The 24443-nt window shown below is 39.0% G+C and overlaps 5 protein-coding genes across 6 annotated transcripts in view; 3 read left to right on the top strand and 2 right to left on the bottom strand.

Moving 5' to 3' along the window:
• The window catches only part of ssbp2a (single stranded DNA binding protein 2a), a 53750-nt gene extending 44177 nt beyond the window's left edge, over window positions 1–9573 (top strand). The window contains exons 5-17 of one of the 2 annotated variants that reach the window (XM_087801940.1): window positions 5016–5105; window positions 5451–5510; window positions 5585–5642; window positions 6081–6145; window positions 6221–6288; window positions 6909–6954; window positions 7082–7117; window positions 7196–7250; window positions 7327–7397; window positions 7468–7546; window positions 7762–7790; window positions 7877–7975; window positions 8574–9573. In XM_087801940.1, coding sequence (XP_087658066.1) covers window positions 5016–5105; window positions 5451–5510; window positions 5585–5642; window positions 6081–6145; window positions 6221–6288; window positions 6909–6954; window positions 7082–7117; window positions 7196–7250; window positions 7327–7397; window positions 7468–7546; window positions 7762–7790; window positions 7877–7975; window positions 8574–8603 — 786 coding nt within the window. In that variant the 3' untranslated portion in view covers window positions 8604–9573. Of the gene's footprint in view, window positions 1–5015; window positions 5106–5450; window positions 5511–5584; window positions 5643–6080; window positions 6146–6220; window positions 6289–6908; window positions 6955–7081; window positions 7118–7195; window positions 7251–7326; window positions 7398–7467; window positions 7547–7761; window positions 7803–7876; window positions 7976–8573 lie in introns of both variants that reach the window. The other variant, XM_087801931.1, reaches the window with a different exon arrangement.
• Window positions 9574–10287: 714 nt separating this feature from the next.
• LOC148088084 (uncharacterized) lies at window positions 10288–13017 on the top strand. Its single transcript, XM_087801920.1, has 6 exons — window positions 10288–10434; window positions 11236–11378; window positions 11453–11517; window positions 12417–12545; window positions 12623–12718; window positions 12794–13017. Exons 1-6 carry the CDS (start codon window positions 10324–10326, stop codon window positions 12868–12870), a joined length of 621 nt encoding a protein of 206 aa, XP_087658046.1. The 5' UTR covers window positions 10288–10323; the 3' UTR covers window positions 12871–13017.
• Window positions 13018–14714: 1697 nt separating this feature from the next.
• Window positions 14715–17745, top strand: LOC148088083 (uncharacterized). Its single transcript, XM_087794306.1, has 6 exons — window positions 14715–14843; window positions 15694–15839; window positions 16605–16666; window positions 16737–16847; window positions 16940–17041; window positions 17605–17745. The coding sequence occupies exons 1-6, from the start codon at window positions 14730–14732 to the stop codon at window positions 17637–17639; spliced, it is 570 nt and encodes a 189-aa protein (XP_087650432.1). The 5' UTR covers window positions 14715–14729; the 3' UTR covers window positions 17640–17745.
• f2r (coagulation factor II (thrombin) receptor) lies at window positions 17220–21578 on the bottom strand. Its single transcript, XM_087794294.1, has 2 exons — window positions 21444–21578; window positions 17220–19736 (listed from the first exon to the last, which is right to left on the bottom strand). Exons 1-2 carry the CDS (start codon window positions 21505–21507, stop codon window positions 18559–18561), a joined length of 1242 nt encoding a protein of 413 aa, XP_087650420.1. The 5' UTR covers window positions 21508–21578; the 3' UTR covers window positions 17220–18558.
• Window positions 21579–22748: 1170 nt separating this feature from the next.
• iqgap2 (IQ motif containing GTPase activating protein 2) overlaps window positions 22749–24443 on the bottom strand; it is a 28254-nt gene continuing 26559 nt past the window's right edge. The window contains exons 36-38 of the mRNA XM_087794267.1: window positions 23410–23553; window positions 23235–23343; window positions 22749–23173 (exon numbers count right to left, since the gene is read on the bottom strand). Coding sequence (XP_087650393.1) covers window positions 23060–23173; window positions 23235–23343; window positions 23410–23553 — 367 coding nt within the window. The 3' untranslated portion in view covers window positions 22749–23059. The remainder of the gene's footprint in view (window positions 23174–23234; window positions 23344–23409; window positions 23554–24443) is intronic.

Genomic DNA, 24443 nt, shown 5'->3' with positions numbered 1-24443 from the left:
GTACAAACTGTTGTGTGTGTCACGAATTGTCCAGCTCAGTTTATGTACTTACTTTAGTCGGCGCTATCATCATTGAGATTCATATGAACCAGGCAGGTTTCATGTACGGCCCCAGGGCCGTTTGCAGCCCTCATTAAGATTTTATAGGGCCCACTTTTTTTCCACGAGATCTGTGTTGGCTACACTCGTTGCACTACTTTCACACGGTTGGTCTTTCTCTTAAAGTGTTAGTTCACCCATAATTCAAATTTTACTCATTTTCTACTCACCCTCATGTCTACAAGGGGTTGTTATTTTTTTTTCTGAGTATTCTGTTCCTTTCTAGAGATACTGGCAGAAATGTAAGTCCACGTGACGCTCGCTAAAATTTCTTCATTGTCCAAAAACACACACTTGAATACATTCGAGTACCTTCATAATGCTCGTCTTTAATTTCCATCTTTTATTGAAGCCCTGACATAAGTAATTGTTCTGAAATCTATTTAAAAAGTCAGTACATTTTAAGCTTGTTTGTAGCAGAAGCTAAAATGCTAACACGCTAACACAGACAGGAAACAATCCCGGTAAATCTCGTGTAAGCTTACAGTCTGTTCTGTCTACACTATGTAAGTACAAAATGAGTGAAATTTTAATTTTGGATTAAAAAAAAAGGATGTCAATCTGAAGTGGGTCTAAAGTTAGGGAGAAGTCAAAATGGCCGCTCAAAGATATTTGATTTTAGCCCGTCATCTAAAGCGCTCGTCAAAGAAGTCCCGCCTTTTCTTTCTTAGCTTGTCATACTACGATGCTGCCCAAATAATAATGCATTTTCATTGACATTACAGGTAAATAAGTCAATTTTTTAATTCACCTTTACAAAAACAAGCTCCCAAACGTGACCTAAATCCTAAACACCAGAATTCTTATCCTTCCCATGAGGAGCTTCTAGTGAAGTGTTAGTCCAGAAATACCTTTATAGAATATTATATATTGTCATTATTGTACATTACCACCATAAACGATGACATGTTTTCCAAAAGACGAGTCTGAATTCTCAACATGTGTGTGTGTGTGTGTGTGTGTGTTGTCGTCTTTTTCCTGGAGTTTTGAATAATTCATGGAACAAATGAGTTGGCCAGGTGTTCGTTTGAGTCGAGGGTGAGGAGTCGAGTTTCATCACACTCGAGCATTGAACTACACGTGTCGGGACAGCGAGCCTGTGACCGCGTTTGTTCTGGCTTCGTCGCCGCTGTCACTGTATTCATGCGGCGCTTTAATGCCTTCATTCTTTCATGTTCGCTCTTTTTATTCAACCTTTTTGGTACCTTTTACATCATATTTGCTTCTGTTGTAATCTAGATTACATTAAAAAGATATAAAGATTAAATAATACAGAATAAATAATATATATATAGCATATTTACAACTTGTAAAATATTTCGTATTCAGAATATATATATTTTCCATTAAATTAAGGACATTTTTCTTCATCCTTTCTTTCTTTAAGCTCGACAGTGCAGTTGTGATAGTTGAGGGCTGTCCAGGGTGTCCTCCCCCCTGGATGAATCCTGTGCTGAAACAAATGAAAGAGTCCTTCATGATAGTTTGGTGCAGGACCTGTTTTGTTTTCCATCCCTGTTGCTGAATGTTGCAAATGCTGCTTTGTCAGCAGGTCAGGTACATTCTTTCTCCCGCTCTCCTCTTTTTCTGCACAAACAAACATCAAGTACACACTCTCACACACTCACACACACACACACATAATCTGGGCTTTGTCCTCCTTTCTCTCTCTCTCTCTCTCTCTTTCTCTCTCTCTTTCTGAGCTAACTCAGCAGACCTTCAGGCTGCCAGAGAGCTCAGGCATTCTGGGTAATCCAACGACCAAGAAGAAAGAGTTGCGAAAGTGAAAAGAAACTTGATGTTGTGCATATTCTCTCTCTCTCACACACACACACACACACACAGCGTGCAGGACTAAAAATCCATCTGTGTCCGTCTGCGGCGTCGTCTGGCGAGACAAATAGAAGTTCGGCGTGCGGCTGAATATTCAAGAAGCCGCCGGTCGCGAGCGTCATGTCAGGACGTCGTGTGCGTCGTCGTCGGACGACTTTTATCTCGGCTCTGATTAAACCTCCTCGCGGTCTGACCTAAAAAGTCAAGACGGTGGAAACTTCAGAGGATTTTGGCGAGCGCTCTTTACACCGATGTCTCCGGAGATGGAGAGTGAGCCGGATCCCGGCGGCCCCGGTGGGCTCTGGCGTCCCCCCTCGCCAATTAAACATTCAGCCAAGATCTGTCTGAGCAGGTCACTCACACCAAAACACACAATTTTACTCGGATATTTGTCTTTTTTTCAGTATTCTTTCTTAAAATTTTCAAGGTTTATCCTAGAAAATGTAACAGACTTAAAGCAGAGATTGTGAGCTTTGTGTTTGTCTTGAGACCTAAACTCAGAGCAGATTCACCTGCGCATGTGTTGAGAATTGAGGAACTTTCTAATTCTTTGACAATGTGTGCGGAAAAATCTGTATAAAAAATCTGAAGATACAGTTTTGATGACTGCAGTGATGCGTTCACTGAGAGGGAGTGAGACAGCTGTGTTGGATTTTTTTTTAGAGTTACATAATTAGTCTCATATTTTTTTTATAAACGGTAGATGGCTAGTTATGGTAACAAGTATAACTTTGTCATCTCAGTTTGCATGTCAATTTTGAATTATTCCCATCCGAAAATATTAGTCAAAACCTCACAGTAATGTTGAATAACTTTCTTGTAAAAATAAAATTTACATTATCTAATATAGGAAATTATGTTAAAAAAAACCACAGCAAATTATAAAAACATAATGTAAAAGACACATAATCGCAAAGTTTAATGTTTAATGTTGGTAATGTGTGATCAGGGGTCTTGTACCTTCTATTTACTCTTTACAATATAGCGTGTAAAATTCTCTTTTTTTTTATTTATTCAATCTTTATTTTCTCTTCCCCTTTTAACTCACCTTTCTTTTGTTTAACCCATGTGTTAACCCCGGGTCAAGGTGACCCCGAGGCCTGTAAAAAAAATCAGTTTGAGGTATCCCTTGTGTTGTCTCTGAGCCTATGGGTCACCTTGACCCAGAGATAAGACGAGGTTTAAAGTAATTTTTTTATGGTTTTATCATGACAGCCCAAACTAATGTCTATAGTAAGAACCGTGGCACCTTAGAAAAATTAAAAGGTTGACACTTAAAATGGAAAACCGAAAACGATTTCCATAATGACTTTGCATTTTCATTTGAATGCAGGAAAATCCGACCAAAGCTCGTACCACTCGAAATGCACTTCAACTATTGGAGCATTGATTTGTTCCAGACAAACATGTCTCCTCTCATTCCAGGTAGCTGAGAAAGAATTCCAGCTCCGCTCCTGACCAGTAACATGTTGTCCACAACTCATTGTTGTCCACCTGGATTGTAATTGACCTGCAAATTACAAATGTGTTGCAAATGTCTGGGCTGTAGAATGTCCCTCCAGTAAACAAGCCACCAGAACCAGAAATCATAAGCAGAGAATAGAATATTTTTTTCAAGCGGCTCTTCCTCCGTCTCTGTCTCTAATGAGTTTGTCGAAAACTTTGGGTGCTGGGAGGCGACGTGGTGGCAGTCACAATGCAGCAGGAAGCAGACAGCAGAGGCAGCGTTGACACGCAGCAGCGCCAGCCGTCTGGAACCAGCACAACAACACACACAAAAAAAAAGAATCACAAGGTACAAAAATAAACGCGGGCCTGCCTGGCGGGGTATCTGCAGAAACCGGAAATATCCCACTGAAAGACAGCGAGCCGGAGACGGAGGAAGACCTCCGCTTTTATTGTTTTCTAGACTGTTGTGGTCGTGACGTTGACGACTGATGCACTGATACATTGATGTTTGTGTGATGATGGACAGATGGTGTTCTGTTCTCACATGAAGTCAAATCTAAAGAAGACACGGAATAAGCAGCAAATGTAACAATTGAACAACATCAAGAATTATGTAACTAATTTGTCTGCATGCTAGGATAGTGTCTTCTCTCAATGCGTTTCTCCCATTAGTAATATTTTCTGTACTTATTATTTCCAAATACGACTCTATTACAGTGACACTATTATTCTTTTAACGCTATAACTCTTGCTAGCTTGTGATGAGAGCAGATAAACAAGTCGCCATTAGCTTTTTTCAAAACCTTTTTTAACACAAATTACTATTAAATTACAGATCAATACATGTTAATTTAGGTGTTATGTGTTGTTTTAGTAAAAAAAAAAAACACGTTTTTAAAAAAGCATACACCTAAATTAATATTGTTACTTTTAATATTGTAACGTGTTTGTTTAAAACTGTAGCACTTTTATATTTGTTGACCAAATGTAATGTAAATGTAAAGTGCTATACAAATCAAATCTATTATTATTATTATTATTATTATAAACTTAGCGACACCCTCTGCTGATAAGATATCAATTTGATAAAACATTTAATTTATAATGATGATATTTAAAAATAAATAAATAAGCGACAAGAGAAAAAGCAACAATGAAATCGCATAATATAATAAATAAAAGTACAATTTTTTTTTAAGTGTCAAATCTTAACAGAGTTATCTAAGGTAAGGTAAGGTAAGGTAACACTTTATTGATTCCTCAGGATGTCTCCTTCGGGAAATTGTTTTTTTCTCAAGACACTTTAAAGTTTTAATAAGAATGTAAAGGAGATGACGAAAAAAACTACCAGCAAATACCGACAAGCGATAGTGGCGAGGAAAATGTATTAATTTAAAAAAAACACAAAGAGTTGTAAAACCTGTGACGCTAATGGTTTGGAGATGCAGCCAATGTCGACATTAAAGAGCAATGGACCTAGAACAGAGCCTTGGGGAACACCCTGGATCAGAGGAGCTCTTAAGAAGGATGTAAAGAACTGTTGTATGTCAGTGAGACATGACATTTACAGTGTACTTTCTTGTGAATTCCTCTTCATAAAGAATAATAATGTATTTATATATCTTGTGTTTCAGAGCGCAGCTGCAGCTCCCAGTCCAGTACTTGGGAACCTTCCACCAGGAGATGGGATGCCGGTGGGGCCGGTACCGCCGGGCTTCTTTCAGGTACGCAAACCTGCAAGCGTTACGTATACCTATCCTATAAAAGTGGGTCAAAGGTCATTAGCGATACGTGAAAGGTGTCATCGACCAGAAACATTTATGTATATTTCGCCACACATTTAATTAAAGTAATATATATTTTTCAGTGGAGTAGGTTTTAGTAGTCTTTGCACCTCGGACTACACAAAACTACAATTAACGGTTCTGAACTAACAGTAACCTTGAGGCCTCTAAACGCAACACGATCATAGCCAGTGTTTCAGTGCCCCCTGGTGGCCAAATGTGAAACTGCAGGAAAGAAGCTGCAGCGTCATCCGCGTAACACACTTTTCGTGCACGTCTTCGCAGCCCTTCATGTCACCTCGGTACCCGGGTGGACCCAGACCCACACTCAGACTACCCAACCAGGTAACAGACACACACACATGCTGTGCAAGTACACACAAGTACACACAAGTACACACGTGTCTGGTCGTCCACAGGGGCTCGGGGGGAGTCAGCCCATGTTACCCAGTGGAATGGACCCCACGAGACAACAAGGTGAGAATACCTGGACTGAAAACACTTAATTTGGTCGGCTTCATAATCGACAGTAATTCAGGAATACGTTTCTTATTATTACACTGTAATTATGAACACAAATGTGGTGAATAAAACCAGAATTACAAGTAAGTAAGTAATATTTGTTGAGTGCTTTTCTAGACCAGGGTCACAAACTGCCTAAACAATCAAAACAATACCGAAGAAAATATATGTTTAAAAGAGAGTTTTAGTTCATCAATAGCATCTCTGGGTCCCAAGCAAGTTGAATCAGTCGCTCAGTTTAATTCTTTATGGATAGAAACGTCTTTTTTTTAACTTAAATTCTCCCTTAACGGTGAAGATCATTTTTTGCTTTCTTGTAATAGATAGAAAATCAGTCGTTTACAACAATAATAAAATTAAACTTCTGTTTCCTGGTGAACCCTTTCCTTGCAGGACATCCAAATATGGGCGGTCCCATGCAGAGGATGACCCCCCCGAGAGGCATGGTGCCCCTCCAGGTATACTCTGTCTTTATTCTACATTGATGCTAAAGTGAAGCTAACTTTTATTTTTATTTTTTGTTCTTCCTCCAGAACTACGGCGGAGGAATGAGGCCGCCACTCAACGCTCTGGTTGGTCCTGGGATGCCGGGCATGAACATGTGAGTCTTGCACGTTCAGATCATTTAGAACGGGGGTCTCAACCCCAACCCCTAAAAAGCGTTTTGGTAACAATTTGAGTGGTTTGGTGTTTTTTCTGTGTAAGTAGTCCATGTTTTATGCTGAATAAAACCTATTTTACAAAACTATTTGACTGATTATTATATTGTACTTTACATTTGGGAGGCTTAACCACCCTAAATATATCTGTGTTTGTTGTCCGTCAGCAAACAGTCCCATCTTGTTCTTTTTCTTAAAATATCGATTTTAATTGTATCGGAATTTTCTGTATAATTGTCTGTAACTTAACTTAACTCAAACCCTTATGTATTCATAAGTCAAAGAGAACTACTTATTGAGCCAACCAATCCAACGGGCCATGTCAAATTACCTGGCAGGCCGGATTCTGTGTGAGGAAAATGAAAATATCCATCGAATTTTTTCGTCAGTGGGATGTATGACCTTGAGATTAAGCGATGTTTCGTATCCAACAAAGTGCCAAGTGTCGGCCACACCTCTGCTAACTTCATTGAGGGGCCACAGTCGATATTCCTGATTCAAAATGTGACTAAACCTCTCTCTATGACTCTATGAATCTAACAAAAGTCCTTGTGTGTCGTAGGGGACCTGGTGGGGGTCGACCCTGGCCCAACCCGAACTCCAATTCTGTAAGTCTTCGAACCCGAGAGGACATTCTAGACTTTCAACTTGTATTCCACATTAATCTTTCAGGACATGTTTTTCAAAATTGAGATTGTTTCTATTGTTAGTTTCTTAGCTTTTTGTTTTCTCCAGACTCCGTACTCTTCAGCATCACCGGGCAGCTACGTGGTGAGTACTTTGACCTCTTTTGACCTCGGCACGATTTCTTCCATCTCGAGATTCAAGATCATTTTATGTTCTTCGTAGGGTCCTCCGGGGGGTGGAGGTCCGCCTGGGACTCCGATAATGCCCAGTCCAGCAGGTGAGTTCTGGTCCAGTCAGAAGTTTAAAACGATGAATTAAAGATGTTTTAAATCTGTAATTTTTTAATCCTCCAGATTCAACCAACTCTGGTGACAACATGTACACAATGATAAACACAGTCCCTCCGGGCGGAAGTCGACCAAACGTAACAACCTCTCTCTTGCTACATATATTTTTTTAAAGAATTATTATTCACTCTGATTTCCTCCCCTTAGTTCCCGCTGGGCTCAGGAGGAGACGGGCCGCTGGGCGGAATGGCGGGAATGGAGCCTCATCACATGAACGGATCAATAGGTGAAGAAGTTAGCGTTAGCGCTTCGCTGTTTTTTAGGTGTGATCTGGGTCATTCTATGAAATCAACAATGTGTATATTTTTCTATTTTAGTTTGGAAAAAAATGCACATTTTGATTCTTAAATAATTCATATGTTCATTGCTAATTCTATATTCTTAGTAAAAATGTCTTCTTACAGACAAACTCCGGTTTAAATGACAAACTTTTGTTTCCAGGCTCCGGGGACATGGACAGTCTGCCCAAGGTGAGAGAGACGGTCAGTGTGAGCTCAGCGAACAACACTCCATCATGATATCGATCGTCCTCATGAGTGTGGATTTATCTCCACAGAACTCTCCCGGTAACTTGAGTATGAGCAACCAGCCGGGGACCCCGAGGGAGGACGGAGAAATGGGCGGGAACTTCCTGAACCCGTTCCAGAATGAAAGTGTAAGTCGGTCTCTGAACGTGTGTTTGCTTAAGCTTGCTAAGGTTTAATAACGCTTGCTAATGCTTGCTAAGGTTTAATAAAGTTTGCTTACATTTACTATAGCTTGCTAAGGTTTAATAACGTTTGCTTACATTTATTATAGCTTGCTAAGATTCAATAACGTTTGCTAATGCTTGCCAATACTTGCTAGCGTTTTCTAACGTTTGCTAACACTTGCTAGCGTTTTGTAACGTTTACTTGTGTTTTCTAATGCTTGCTAACACTTGCTAACGTTTTCTAACGTTTTCTTACATTTGCCAATGCTTGCTAGCGTTTTCTAACGTTTGCTAAAGCTTGCTAACATTTGCTTACTCATGCTCAGGTTTAAAAACGTGTGCTAACGCTTGCAAACATTTACTAACATTTGCTAAGGTTCTCAAAGATTCGCTAAGGTTTGCTAACATTTGCTAGCGCTTGCTAAGGTTTTCAAAGATTAAATATTGTTGCTAGCGTTTGCTTACGTTTGATAACGCCTGCTAATGCTTGCTAATGCTAGCTAAGGTTTAATAAGGTTTAATAACGTTTAATAACGTTTGCTTACGTGGCGTGTCTCCGCAGTATTCTCCGAACATGACGATGAGCGTGTGAAGCGGCGGCCGATTTCAGCGGCTTCTGTGAACAACTTGAGGACAGGAAGTGATGTCATAAGGAACATTTGACTCTTCCATCTCTCGTCCAGACTGGACCCTGGTTTCCTTTGACATCTGACATTATCCGACGTCCCAACATGATCAACCTCCTCCTAAATTTGACAGCGGAAACTCCCTGAGGATTTTCCTGAGCAACAGAGTTTTACGTGTAATGGATGTTTGGTACTAAACTGTAAAACTAAACCACTATTTCTAGTCTTAAAGTTGACTCGTTGTCATGTTAGCTAGCCTGTTCCTGGAGACCAATCAGGCTTTTTATATTGAAAAAAAAAAGAAGAACATTTTGTATTATTTAAGTCGCTCGACCTGTTGGTCTGAACCCGTTTGAGTCACTAAAGGGACTTTAAATTCTGAGGATGGACCAGTAGTGAGTATTAAAAATGCGGGATCAGGAAATGTCTCAATCCAAGCTACATGTTTCTGTTGACGTTTATTTCAACGTTTGAACATCGTAAAAACAAAAAAAAGGAGAAAACAAAGGGATCAAAGAGTGACTTTCATGCATCACCCCGGATAAACTGTGATCTCAGTTGGTACCAGAAGCTCGAACGCGTCGGAAGGTCGGCCATCTTGTACAGAAGACATCCCTCTTTCCACTGTACAGCTCACAAAACGTAGCCCCCCGTGTCGTGTGTGTATTTGATATGCTGTTATTATTTAACGTAGAGCTCCAGGAAAGACGGACTGACGGCAAGAGGATGTACACAGTTTCTTTTTTAATGAAGCCATAAGTGGAGGAGATGCATCTGTAAATTGAATTTTATTTTGTGGCCTTTTTTTTTTCTTTTTTTTTGAGACTCCATTTGTGTCGTGTTTTTTTTTTTCCTCTCTTTTTTATTCTTGTATTATGTTTTTGTACATATACAGAGAAGTATGAATATGCTGGTATAAAGCTTCTCTTCCCTTCACTGCAGCGTCACCTGGTGGTTCTTTATGACAGTACATGTATTAATGTGGCCACTAGGAGGTCAAAGTTCATGTAGAAACTAACTATTTATTCATGTTTTGGCATTTTGTTCGTATTTATTGCCCAAATGGATTTGAGGAAAATTGTTTTTTATAACATATTGCATGTTTGATAAGTAACATGCAGTAAAATAAAAATTGTATATTTAGCTTTATTTTATTAATAAGACTCCGTTATTTTTTGCTTGATGGACCCTAACAACAGCCATGGTGTAAAATGTGGCCCCTGAGGAAATGTTATTAACTGTATAAGCTTATTTCAGATCTAAATGAACGATGCGTTCAGGGTCCACAGAAATGTTTTTTTATATATATTTGCTTTTGTTTGTATCTTGTGCAACACTTTAAAGTCCACTTCACGTCTGGCGTGGATCAATATTAGACACACAAACAGCTCTTGTCGCACAATAATGAGGCCATTTTTGTTCGAGTGGGTCTGGAGCAGCTTTGTCAAGGATTCACACAATGTGCTAGAAAAGGGTGTTTGTGAGGAAGAAGAAAAAGTGGATGGGGGGGGTATTCACGTTCTGCCAGCTGGCGCTTATGTAAGTGGATCAACAGGCCCCTGCAGACTGGTCAGGAGATGTGTGTGTGTGTGTGTGTAGTGTGTGTGTGTGAGTCTGCCCACTGTGTTACAAGAGTGTGAGGGTCTCTGTCTCTGACTCCACTGCTGCTCCCCGCTGGCTCCAGTCATGGCTGCTCAGCTGGTCGTCGCTCTGCTGGCTCTTTGCTCGCTGGTGTCCGGGTCCGACCTGGACTGTCAGGAGCTCGTCAAGCCTCTGGTACTGGACAGCCACAGTCCTGTGAGTACCACCCTCAAAATCAACTTGTTATTTTCATTGGTGTTATTTATTATTATTGTATTTATAAATACAAAAATAATCTCTTAAACGGCCATTACTGTTTGTGTTTAAAAAAAAAATTACCTTCATTTTTAGACGTTTAAAAATGGGAGGAACATTTTTAATGTTCTTTAAAGGCTCTTAAAAATGAAGTTAAAAAGTTTTGTTAGTTTAAATTTTATGTTACTTGAACATATAATATTCCTTGTTCGTTTTATGTTTTTTTTGTATTTTTGTATTTTTTTATTAATATAAATATATCTATTTTTTAATTAAAAAGCCTTGTAAATTGAATTAGTTGAATTGTTTTCTCGAACTATAGTACCTGGTGAAAGTTTTATTTAAAGTATAATTGGTAATATTTTTGCTATAAACTGGAGAATCGTTCAAGTTTAAAAAAGTGTACTGTTTTGATTTTTTATTTTTATTTTTTATTTTGTACGTACAAATAGTAACATATTTCATAAATGTATTAGATAAAATCCCTTCAGTCCTTTATATTTAAATTATTTTAAAAATACATTAAAAAGGGTAATGTTTTTAAAATAATTTAAATGTAAAAATTTGGGAATAATATTTGAAATCTAAAATTTAAAGTCTCCTGACGTTAATATTTCTATTTTCAGGTAATAATAATAATAGGAAAATGTTTTATTTTAATATTTATAAATGAGTTACAGACGTTTAAGTTACAAAATATTATAGTTTTTAATGAAACAACCAGATCAATATGTGACGGAAAGTAACTTTTTAAATCCCCAGATCTTCGGCAAGTGGGTCTTGCACGTGGGCTCGTACGACGAGGAGGACCTGAAGACGGACCTGGTGTCGGTGAGCAGCTCCTGGGTGGAACTGTCGGCCTCGTCCGACAGTGGAGTTCTGTCCATCTACTGGGCCGACCGCCTGTGAGCCTCCGTGTGTGAGTGAGAACGACCGTCGTGACCTGGACTGATGCTCTTTTTATTTTCTCCTGCCGCAGGAATGGATCTTGTCTGCAGGGGTTTGCTAACGGCACCATCACTGGGTTGACCACACACACCACATGTAGGTTTGACTTTCTTCTTCTCGAGACACTTTGATCTAGTTTTGGCCTCTTTGCTACTCAAAGTATCAGAATTAGAATCCCCTTTCAGAACCCCTTTTTAAAAATATATATTTTTTAATTGTCAAGTAAAATTCCAACTCTTCTTTTTGATTGTTTTTTTTAAAAAGCTAGAGTAACACACACTGAACTCATGTTGCATCACATCTTTAACTATTGGCACGGTTAGCATTGGGGTTTGTGTTTTTATCACTTTTCTTCTGCATATTTATTAGTATTTCAATATGTCATTATTTTAAATTATTTACTGACATTTGTCAATTTTTCCGATTTTATACGGTTACCATTTTTGTCTTCACGATACTTACTCAAAATGTCATTTTAATTAGAATTTAAGTAGCATTTATTTAACCCTTGTGTTATCTCTGGGTCAGGGTGACCCAGTGGACAAGGGTTAAAAATAAAAACAGTAAAATAAAAAAAGCAACATGTAATAAATGACTAGAAAAAAATTAAGATTTCAATGGAAACCATCTAAAAAAAAAAAAATTATAATAATAATAAATAACTAAAACCATGCTAAAATGAAGTTCACACTGTTTACACTGAAGAAATAAAACTAAACCTTGACCAGATCTTTTCATAAAAAAATTAAAGGTACATTAAAAGTCCATTTTCCTAGACGGTATATAACTTTTTCATTTCGGTGAGTTGACGTGTGGGCGTCCGAGTTCAGTGTACATGCACTTCAAACCCATTTGACCGTGACATCCCATCATTAATAGAGTCTTGCAACACGTTTCCATGCCGACCGCGATGTAACTCGGAGGGCGATGATTTTTACATTAAAGGCTTTATTTCTTTAAAGCCTTGTGTTAAATTAAAAAAATGTCTGCTTCAGTCAACATCAACGGTCACACGTCCTACCACGAGGGTAAATACTACGAGAGCTGCCCCGACTGCCTGATGTCCGAAGACACCACGCTGCTGCCCGACAACAAGTCCAAGGGCCGATACCTTTTCATCTTCAGTAAGATTCTCCTTCATTTAATCTTTTTTTTTTTTTGAAACGTTCTTATCTCACGCTATTGTCGTCGTCGTCTGCAGCACGGACCGGGAAACTAGACGAGGCTCACCTGGAGACCTTCAAGAAGCAGGCCAAGTGCCTCAAGTTCCTCCCAGAGTTCCACTTCCTGAACACAGGTCGGTCCCCGTTTTTTTTTCATTAGATCTTAGAAGAAACTGAAAGGATCCTGAATATTTCATGTGTCGTCCCAGATCTGTGTCCCGACACCCGAGAGAAGGCGGAGGAGAAGACGGAGGCGGAAGAAGACGCCAAGAAACCATCAGAATAGATCCTTTAAACTCTAGTCGTCATGTTGATATCTTAGTATTTTAAGTGTTTTTTTTAGAAGAAAACTAAAACCATCTTTAACCCTAAGAGCGAACTGACAAAATGAAATCTAGATAAAACCAGGTGAATAAAACTGGATTTGTGTTTGGTTCGATTGATTTTTATCCATTCAAAGACTCAACATTCAAAGCGTCACCATCTGTTGTTGCCAAGAACAGGAACAAAAGTAGTCGCTGGGAACTGTTGCGAGATGAGGAACCGTTGCCAGATGGTTCGAGCCGGACCTCCTCGCTGTGGTGGCAACCTTTATTTCCAGAGAGAAAAAAGGTTCAATTCACTGCGACTGAAGGACCGTAAATCCTGGAGGTCTTCGGCTTCGATGTCTGTCCGCCCACCGGGGGATTCACTGATTGTCCGGCGAATAAAAAAAAGAAAAAGGTTCACGGGAGGAGGATTTGGCAATTCCATCTGGGAACGTTCTGGTTGAGCGTTGATGTTGAAAACAGGCTTTTATGTCCGTTGAAGTGGATCGAAGAATGGTGTAACCAGAGTTAAAAAAGTACCCGGGCAACCTTTGTAAAAAAAAAAGCTTTTAAATACATTTATTTAAGTGTAGATAAACAAGTCGAGTTGCGGCAGAACTTTCTGATTAGCATTAGCATTAGCTCCTGGCCAAAAAGTTAACACTAGCATCAGTTAGCCATTTTTAGATTTTAAACATTACAGTGTTTACATCCATCCGTTTTGTGTTGAAATACTGTGTAAGATTATCAGTGATGATAGTCATGATAGTTAATGTAGTAGGTTCGATTTTATGAAGAAAAATTGTACTTTATTTGAGAAAACAGTAGTTTTTCCTATTCAAAGTAAAGTTTAAAACGATTTTGACTCAAATGCTCTTTAAATGTGTTTCCATTAAAGGTTATTTTGAGCAGGACTACTTGTACTTGGCGTGAAATATCATCTCACATGATTCTCGAAGTGAAGACATGAAGTCAAAAAACCTTCTTGTTTATTGTCCAACATGGCAGTAGAATATGAAGAATATCTTGGTTTCATCTGCATGAACCGGTCTTGTGACTTGAACAAATACAAATTTTAAATGCAGTTTGATTGTTGTAGATATTGACACTTCTTCAAAAAAAAAACTATCGAGATATCGTAGAAGTGTTTTGAAAATTCATATTTCAAATGTCGAATTCAGGATAAATTCTTTATTGGGATTTTGAGATTTTCTGCATTTTGACTAGAACTGGTGACCTATTGGTCAGTGGAGGAACCATCACCAGGTTAAAACCCAAGATATTGTTGTATTTTTATTCCTCGTCACAGAAAGGAATCCTTCTGGTTATTTGACCGAAGCTTCATGAAACTTCTCTGCCAGGTTTTCTTTTACCTCAAGGTCTTGCTTCAATTGAATATTAATATTAGTGAAACCTCAATGTTGAGAAGTTCATCCTGTTGCTTTTATGTTCTGACTGCTAAAAATCTTTGGTTTTGATGTTTCAGTTTTGGATTTCTTGGCAACTTGGATTTGTCTACTTTCTCATCAACGACGTCAAAACAAAAACTTAGATCTTTATACTTTCATGAAGCCTCTAAAAGAAAACAGTCAATTGTCCTGTTGTTTTATCCTACGGTGGTTCTGATGCCCGTCCTAGTGTCTCTCTTTACCGTGACAATGTTTTTCTGGTTGTTCCTGACGTCGTCTTGAGCCAGAGCGACGACCCTTGAACCCTCCCCATGATCCCTCACTCCTCCTCCTCCTCCTCCTCCTCCTCCTCATCACTTTATACACTCAGCGGGAGAAAGTGTATCAAAGTTCGAGGGATTCTTTTTTTTTTTCACACTCCTGCAAACATGACGAGCGGTTCAGTCGTGGTCTTCCTGCTCGCCCTCGTCGCTCTCACCGGAGCTGCTGCTCCCGACTGTGAGGATCTGGTCCGACCCTTCGTACCCGAGGACCCCAAACAGGTGAGGCGTGATCTCAGATTAGATGTCCTTCATCTACCTTTAATTATTTTAAATATTGAGTATGGAATGGGAGTCACACGATCAAATCAATATATGAGTTTGCTTTGAAGAATAAATATAATTTATATCATCAAATTATTTTATTTAGCATTTTATTTAATCGAAAAACATTCCATGAGTCTATAGAAGTATATCAGCGCAATCATAGGTCAAGTGATCTGTCTTCGTGTTGTAGGATTGGCTGAATACAAGTTTTTGTATCAAATTTTAAAAGCTTTAAATGAAAAATATTAAAATTAAATTTACTTTTGAATTATATAAATAGGAATCTCAAACTCTATGAGTAAAAAAAAATACGTTTTTGAATTCAAATTTTTTATTTAATTATTTAACAACGAATTTAACTTTTCAATATAAAAATATTTAATTATTCCAAAAGAATAACAAAATTTCAATAAAAGCATGTTAATATAATAATAATAATAATAATAATAATAATAATAATAATAACATGTTAAATAATGAATTCAACCATTAAATACAGCGATGACACTGATACACTTCTATACGAGTCTTTGCAGGAACTTCAATATCACTTTTTTTACTTTCCTGAAGAGGTTTTTAAGATGTTTTGATATTGCAGTTGAAAGACTCCATGCAGTGAATTTAACTAAATATAAAGAATGCAAGTCTGTGAAAAGCAATGATCCAAATGAGTCACATGACCAGTTTACTCAAAGAAAATCCGATAAGAGACTCGGATTTTCTTATTATAGTTGAGAAAAAAACGTTGCTTTCATATCAAACAGTGAACAAAATATTTCACAAGATTTATTTTCTGTACCTGCAGGTCTTTGGGAAGTGGGTCTACGTCTATGGAGCCGGCGCCCCCGAGCCGTACCACAAGGCCCTGGAGTCGCTGAAGAACTCCTGGATCCACTTGTCTCCGACCTCGGACGGCCAGACGGTGGCGCTGCGTTGGGGCGATCGCTGCTTGTGAGTCCATAACAGACATTTAGTTGTGTGTTCAAACGTAAAAGTACATCAATGCCGTCACTTTATTTGATGCTTGAATTGAAAATTTAAAATGTTAAAACTGTGATTTTCTTTTAAACATTGAATTAATCATTGAATCGTATCATTTATTCATTGAAAGGTTGAATTTGTTTTTATTGCATAATTGAATTCGATAATTTGTTTATTGAAAAGTTGTTGTTTTTTTTAAACTATTTTTTATTATGATTTTTGTTATACTATGAACAATAAAAAAATGTAAATCTAAATAGAAAATATTATTTTAATAATATACTTCTAAATCTGGTCGGATTATTATATGAAAAATGTTCTATTGAATTTAAAAGACTTGCAATTGAAAAAAAAATAGAAAATTATACTTTTAAAATTATGGAATTAAGACATTATTTACTTATTATAATGTTTTTACTCCTCTTGTCTCATATCAGGGTCAAGGTTGACCCGGTGACCCTATTAAAAATGTGTTTGTGGTATCCCTTGTGTTGTCTCTGGGTCAAGGTGAACGACCTCCACCACTGCATATGTTTTTCTGGATACCGGGTCACCTTGACCCAGAGGTAACACAAAGGTTAAATCAAATTTTCAACATGGAATTTTTTAATTAAAATTATTTAAAAGAAATGTTAAATGGTTGAAAAATATATTTCAATAAAATTCGGGCAAATAAATTCAATTCAACCCTCCAATATTCTGACGTCACTGATATAGATCATACTTTTCCCACAGTAACCGCTGTGTGTTCGGAGAAGTGAACGCAACAGTGTCCAGTGACGCCGTGACCTTCAGAAGTGAGTGATGGGGAAAAAAAAGTCAGTCGCTTTTGAACGTTTGAATCATCAGAGACTTTTCCACGCGCAGAAAACCTCTCGGAACACAAAGGACGGATCGTCCGCACGTGCGACGACTGCCTCTTGTGGACGGACACGTTTCGTAACGGAGACGTCGTGGGAAGATACGTCCTGCAGTTCAGTGAGTTCTGCTGCTTCAAACTCTTAACTTAACTTAACTAAAACTATAACTTTAACTATAACTTAATTTATAAACGTGTCATTATTCATCAGCTCGGAGCGGGAAAATGGAGACGCAGGATTTTGAGACGTTCAAGAAACAAGTCGCTTGTCTGAACTTCCCGGAGAACGTTCACAGCGTCGATGACAACATCGGTCAGTCCTCCATCTTACATAAGAACTTTGAAAAAATGTGCGTGACTCTCCACTAGATGGCGCCCTCAGATTCAGTTGAAAATCCTTTGTTCACTTTTAGAAATTGTATCTTTAATATCTTTCCTCTCTTTGAATACATTTTCTCAAAGCAGATAAAAAGACAAAATATATTTAGAGATATAATGAAACAAATATGTCTTTATTTCTCATAAAACAGTACATTTATACAAATGAAAAAAACAACTCCTGTACAAGTGCATATATATCGTGTATTTCTTTTAAATAAGTCCCTTTTGTAACTGCATATATTGACATGTGGGCTAATTAAACGTAAAATAAATAAAATAACTAACCATTTTTATTATTATTATTTACAAATTACTTTTAATGACAATTTTACCGACTAAAACCCCTGGATTATCTAATACAATCCAGGTTCTACGAACGGTGAGAAACCTTCTAACCAATAGCAAAACTGGGTTAGATTAGAGGGCGCAGCACCATGAAGTAGAACCTGGTGTCGGTGCATGTTTGTATGATAAAATGTTTTCTTCATATTTCAGATCTGTGCGCTGACCACACGGAGAACACTGAGTAAAGAGAAAGAAAGAATGTTGTGTAGAAGGAAGTGATGGATATTGTAGAGTAAAGTCTTAACCAAATAAATCACTGCAAGCATATTTCTATAAAAGCTGTTTTCTCTCTTGTGTTGCAACGTGTTTGTTAATATGTCTCGGAATGTTTTGTTTAAAGGGAAAGTTCTTTGAAAATTAAAATATTTATTGTATTACTCTTGTATTGAAGCCCCGACAAGAGAAACTACTGACACATTTAACATATTTTACAAGCTTAAATTCTATTTGTGTTTCTTAAAAATCAGTGAGGTTTTCTTTCTTTCTAATGGAAATTTTAAACAAAAGATTAACATTTTTGGTCACAGATTGGAAAGTTTTAAAGAATATTCTTAAGGTCCTCGAATTAGTTTTTATGAATACGAATTTTTTTTTTTCCTTAAAAACAACAACATCAAGTGAGATTTCTTTATGAGTCCTAAATTTCAGATTTTTCAAAAATAAATTGGAAAATTAAAGTAAAATATTATTGAAGTAAATGTGTGACATCAGACTTTATATTTGAATATCTAGAGTGATTTGTTTTAGCATCAAAACCAGACTTTTAATTCAAAATGTTCACCTCCTGTTAATCTCAATGTAAGAATGAACTAAGTGTAAAATTGAAAATTGTAAATAAATAAATGTAAGAAATGCAAGTTAAATCATTTTCAATGTAAGTAAATATCTGAAAAATGTCATATTCAGTCGGATGGCACATTTATTTCCTGTAAAATAAACGTGTTTTTATGGTATATTTACGACCTATTTTTGTTTCTGGATGGTTTTGTTTCCTTCATGATTCAGGGTGAGAGTTCAGGTATATCTTGTGGGCTTAGAAATCGCCATCTGGTCTCATCAATCCATTAACAGTTTTGCTGGTTCAGAACTCTTGGGTGTAATTCCTCATGGGGCCAGTTGGCGGTACATTTTCACAAACCCCGCGCTGGCCGTCTGAGTTGTTCCCGTCATGCTGCTGAGCGTCTTCCTGCTGCTGCGGGAGCTGCGAGTGCTGCTCAGTTTAGACCCGACGGGTCGACCCTTGAGCAGAGCCGCGACCTGCTTCTGGCACTGGGAGGAGCCGAAGTAGTACAGGACCGGGTCCAGACAGCAGCCCACGCTCCCCGCGCACAGGGAGAGCAGGTACGCCCGGTAGGTCCCGTCGCCGGGCTGGACGTAGTGGACCATCAGGATGACGTTGGTAGGGGTGAAGCAGACCACGAACACCAGGAGGACCATCACGGCCATCACCACGGCGCGTCTCTTCCGGGCCCGGTTCTGGACGTTGGTGGCGGCCAGGACTCTGACGACGCGTACGTAGCAGTAGGCGGTGACGACGAGAGGCACGAAGAAGAAGACGCCGGCGTAGACGGGGAAGAAGAACCGATAGAAGGTCAGGAGGTTGGCGGCGTCCTGGACGTCGTGGCAGGTGGTGATGCCCAGCTCCGGCAGGTAGGCGGTCTGCTCCGAGACCAGCAGGGGCGCCGCCCCCACCAGGGCCAGCAGCCACATTGCCAGGCACGCGCCCGAGGCCGCCCGGGGGCTGCGCCAGGTCAGGGAGTGGATGGGGTACACCACGGCCAGGAGGCGGTCCACGCCAATGCAGGCCATGAGCAGGACCGAGCAGTACATGTTGCAGTAGAAGGCGGCGGTGACGACCCGGCACAGGGGCGCGCCGTAGATCCAGTGGTTGCCCTGGAAGTGGTACGCCACCTTGAAGGGGAGCAGCAGGCCGAAGAGCAGGTCGGCACAGGCCAGGTTCAGCATGTAGATCACCGCCGGCTTCTTGGGTCGGATGTGGCGCACGAACATCACCACGGCGACGGCGTTGAGGGGCACGCTGACGACGAAGACCAGCGTATACAGGGTCGGGACAAAGACGGTCGCCAGGCGACCCTGAAGGAAACGCTTGGCCTCCTCCGAGACTAAGAGGCTTTTCCGGGCACCGTGGTGGTGGTTCTTCACCGGCCGCTGCGGGACAACAGATCCGGACCCTACGTCCTCGTCAAGGAGGGACAGGTCCAGGTAGTCCGATGGGTCCTCCACAGTCCGACCAGAGAACGTTTTGGGGTCCATCCTAGAGCCTTGAGAACACAACAAAAGTCTTTAAAACTTTACGTTATGACTTCACACTGACAACATTGGTTGACCTTCTTCATCGACCTGTCCTTAGGAAACTAGCTGTAGAACTACATGTTCGACCCTAGTATGCAATATACTCCCAATAGACATATAGGGCCAGTTGTTCAAAGGGAATTTTGAATCCTTAAAATGGGTTGTTTAAAAGGGAAAAGAAGGGAAGGATCGTGTGATCCAATCCTAGTTTACCCATGACCTTGCTCAGAACTTTTCAGTAGGATCTGGATAACTTTGACCCAAAAAAACGGATTGTCCTCATGAAATAAACCACCAGAGTTGAATAATAAATAATATATATTTATATATTCAATATGATCTTCATCACTGGATCTTAATAAAAAAAAAAAGGTCAAAAATAAGTTCTGTTAGATTAAAAATTATGATACACTATACGTATACGCCATACTTAAATTAATGCTAAAAGATAATCAAATTATAAAGTATAAATTACTCGCTTCATCTAAGAGCTTAAATGTTTGAATACACATTCACAATCAACATTTCACTCAGACTGATTTACACTGTTTCAAGACACGCTTGAAACAGAATTAGAAACATGACACCGGTTATTTAAAACGTCTGTTTGTCTGTCCTTTTCAATACCTTGGGTCGTGGATCAAAGAACGAAGCGGGACACATCCAGGAGGGGGGGGGGGAGCCCCCACCCGAAAACATTTGAATGATAAATTGCAAGCGGGCAAGTTAGGATGTTTTCTCAGCGGGTGGTCGGTGACACAGGCAACATGAAGGAACCTTTTGGCCGGAAAGGGACGACCTCCCTGCCTGCAAATTTGCCTTAAATATAGCGATGTTTCTACAGTCCGGGACTATTGACCTGTAAAGACGCCGGGAGAAAGTGTGCCCGATCAATCGTAAAGCTATTTTGTTTGACTTGAAGCGCCGAATAAACGACCCGTGACACTCTGCATTGACCATTTTTCTCCACAAAACGAAGTATTGACAGGAAGTGACGGCGTGTTGGAGCGACCGGAAGGGTCTCCTGTTTTGACCGTTTTAGTTCCAACCCTGGAAATTCTTTAGCCTTAGACTAAAAAGACTTTTCTCAAAATGTCCACGATGTATAGATTTGTCGAGGACCACTTGTTACTTGTCGTGGCTCGGATTATTGGTCATAAAACAAATCATTAACAGAAGTAGAAGTTTCTGTTGTTTTTAAAGTGACTTATTACCTCATGTTCTTTACGCTACTAACCCATATTGTATTATGTCGGTTCATTTAAAGAACTAGTAATGCAACTAGTAATCGTGAGAACAATCTGGTTTAGGTCTGATCCAACTCAATGTTACTTTAAAAAAACAGGGGCCTCATATACTAAGGGATTTTATGCACAAAAAACGTGCTTAGGCAACTTTTACGTCAAATTCCATATGTATCATGTACCAGGGCTTCAAAGTACCTGGATACCAAAGAGGTTTTTACCAAATCCAGGGGCCTCATGTACTAAGACGTTCGTAGATCTTCTACTAAATGTGTTGATACATACCGACTTTGACGTGGAAGGTTGCTAAGCACTTTTTTTGTGCGTAAAACCCCTTAGTACATCAGGAACCAGATGTTTGTTTTTTTCAGGTTACATTTTCCTATCAACTGCAGCTGAAAAGTATTAAAAAACAAAGAGAAAGCAAGTTACCATTTTGATGAGCTGAGCTGGAGCTGATGGAGAACATCAGCAGCAACACTAGCGTGAGATCCATGAGGTCCGATCACACCGAGGAATGTTCTCCAGTGGAAAACAAATGTGCGTCTGCGGAGTCGGAAATGTGACATCAATGTTATCACCGGTTTCCTGCCTCCCACTCGCTGCTCCCTCTCCTCCCGAGGATACGCAGGAAACATGAATCAACATGTTTTCCTGGAGCTTCAGTTTCTAGATGATCTTGATCTGGATTTTTATTTTTATTTTGTCTACATTTGAACAAACTTGAATCTCTCTTAAGTTATGGAACTATAGCAACCATTTATTAAGTAGGTCCCGATTACTGCTTCCCATAATTCTTTGTTGCAAAGATTGATACTTTAGAATACATTATATATACATATACATATTATTATTTGGCTACTTTTAGTCCTCTTTTCCCTGCAATGGCAGCGTCTCCCCAGTAGGTGGCATGTTCTAGTCCATAGTTAGACTATTCAATTTCCCATGGGGCCACATTTTTGTACTGTGACTGTTGAGGGGAGGGTCGACAAAGGAAGGGAAAATGTTTATAGCATATTTATCTAACAACTGAACAAATATGTGTATTAACATTTTATACAGTTTATATAGTTAGCAAAACTCTCACGATAGTTTTAGACGGATAATTTTCCTTTTTTTTTTTGGTAAGAAAGAAAAAAGAAATCCTAGATCAAAATACTTTCCCTATCTTTGTTTAGAGTTGAAATAGTAACAGACAAAAACAAAAAAACTGAAATATTCTTGAACATTAACATTAATAGGCTGTATTTAGCTGAAATTAATAAAAACAGAAATAATTAAAATGAAAAAAGGGATTTTAATCGACCGACAAATATACTTTTGTAATGATTCTGTAAATATTGGTTTTAAAACAACCTGTTGAAGCTGCAAACCCTTAAAATGCAGTTTAATTTATCAAAAACCTCCATCAACTGCAATCCACAATGTGGATTTTGACTAAAATGTTTTCCCTCCAATGATTTCCATCTGAGAAAAACATTTTTGGAACAAAGGAATCGACCAGTAAATTATTGGCTATTTTAGTGAGAACGAATTTGATTCATAACTTCTGCCAAATTGAAAATGTATTAAATAAAAAAAACAGAAATTAATTTTGAGGGTGGGAAGGTTTGTGTAAAAAAATGTAAATATATATATAATTTATTAAATTATTAATAATAAAAAAAATCATTTTAATTGTGGAAAGGTTTGTTTGATGCACATTCGATAATGAAAGCGAAACAGAACTGGAGACACTTATTTCTTCATGTACAATATTTATTTATGCTGGATGTCAGATTATAAATCATTTTCAAATCCACATTAAAATATATCCATGTTTTTAATTAAAAGAGCATCTCAGACAAGTTCATTAAAAGGCACTGACCCCGGGTGACCCTGTGAAACTCCCTAAAACCCCTTCAACGATAGTGTGTTTCTCTGACAATTAAAAATATCGCATTTACAATCAGAGGAAAACGGTTGATCCAGTGTTTAAATTACGACACACAGACGCATGTGGTTCTGAAGGCACCGACATCTTCACGCACACTTGCACACAAACGCATTTATTTCCCGTAGAACTTCTTGTTCAGGAGGAAGACGAGCAGGTTCACGTTGACCTTGGCTTTGTCGAACATCTTCATGACGGCGACGCCCTCGTACTGCATCTGCAGCAGGTCCTGCACACACGGAGCACACGTGACCCACTGGTCCGTGACGTGAGGCGTGGACTCGACTCACCTGGAAGTGAAGCTGAACCTTCTCCATCTCCACGCCCATGAATTTGGCCTTGACCTCAAAATCCCCGACTTCCTCTGTGGGCGCGATGTCGAACATGACGTTTTTGAACCTGGAAAAGAAGGAACATTTGAAAAAAAATGCTGGTTTGAATGGAGAGGAAACCTTCTGAACTCACTGGTTGGTCTGAAGACCCTCGATCTCCAGGACGACTCCCTTCTCGTGCAGCCGAGCTGCCGTGTACTTCAGCGACTGTGGCTTCGTCTTCTTAGAGCCTTTTCCTTCTCCTTTGCTGTCCACCTTGATGGATCGACGAGAGTTCCTGGTGAGAGAGAGAAACATGAGAAGTCAACTCTTGGCGTGACGTAGAGCTGCCGTCGACCGTGTTTTGGTCATGTGATGTGGGACTCAGATCGGAGACTGTGGTGTCAATAAAGTTTTGAAACTTTGACAGCAACCCTTGAAAGACTGTCAAGATATATGACAAATACATTCATACGTTTGAGTCGAGTAAAACCAAAGTGACTCATGAAGCAATACTACGGTAACTTATGGAGTAATACTATGGTGATTTGTGGAGCAATACTACAGTGACTTATGGATTAATACTATGGTAATTTGTGGAGTAATACTACGGTGACTTATGGAGTAATACTATGGTGATTTGTGGAGTAATACTATGGTGACTTATGGAGTAATACTATGGTGATTTGTGGAGTAGAACTATGGTGACTTATGGAGTAATACTATGGTGATTTGTGGAGTAATACTACAGTGACTAATGGAGTAATACTATGGTGACTTATGAAGTAATACTATGTTGATTTGTGGAGTAATAATACAGTGATGTATGGAGTAATACTACAGTGATTTGTGGAGTAATACTACAGTGATGTATGGAGTAATACTATGGTGATTTGTGGAGTAATACTACAGTGACTCATGGAGTAATACTAAAGTGACTTGTGGAGTAATATTACGGTGACTTATGAAGTAATACTATGGTGATTTGTGGAGTAATACTACAGTGATGTATGGAGTAATACTAAAGTGACTTGCGGAGTAATACTACAGTGACTAATGGAGTAATACTATGGTGATTTGTGGAGTAATACTACGGTGACTTATGAAGTAATACTATGGTGATTTGTGGAGTAATACTACAGTGATTTGTGGAGTAATACTACAGTGACTCATGGAGTAATACTATGG

The sequence above is a fragment of the Callionymus lyra genome, chromosome 1, assembly GCF_982586985.1.
Source record: "Callionymus lyra chromosome 1, fCalLyr1.hap1.1, whole genome shotgun sequence".
Classification (NCBI taxonomy): Eukaryota; Metazoa; Chordata; class Actinopteri; order Syngnathiformes; family Callionymidae; genus Callionymus; species Callionymus lyra.
This window is presented reverse-complemented; position numbering and strand designations above follow the sequence as displayed.

Coding starts and splice junctions, on each gene's coding strand:
- f2r (XM_087794294.1), bottom strand. CDS start 21,507: ATGGATCTCACGCTAGTGTTGCTGCTGATGTTCTCCATCAGCTCCAGC. Junction 19,737..21,443: donor CAGCTCAGCTCATCAAAATG/GTAACTTGCTTT, acceptor TGTGTTCTCAAG/GCTCTAGGATGGACCCCAAA.
- LOC148088083 (XM_087794306.1), top strand. CDS start 14,730: ATGACGAGCGGTTCAGTCGTGGTCTTCCTGCTCGCCCTCGTCGCTCTC. Junction 14,844..15,693: donor TACCCGAGGACCCCAAACAG/GTGAGGCGTGAT, acceptor CTGTACCTGCAG/GTCTTTGGGAAGTGGGTCTA. Junction 17,042..17,604: donor CAGCGTCGATGACAACATCG/GTCAGTCCTCCA, acceptor TTCATATTTCAG/ATCTGTGCGCTGACCACACG.
- LOC148088084 (XM_087801920.1), top strand. CDS start 10,324: ATGGCTGCTCAGCTGGTCGTCGCTCTGCTGGCTCTTTGCTCGCTGGTG. Junction 12,546..12,622: donor CCGATACCTTTTCATCTTCA/GTAAGATTCTCC, acceptor CGTCGTCTGCAG/CACGGACCGGGAAACTAGAC. Junction 12,719..12,793: donor GTTCCACTTCCTGAACACAG/GTCGGTCCCCGT, acceptor GTGTCGTCCCAG/ATCTGTGTCCCGACACCCGA.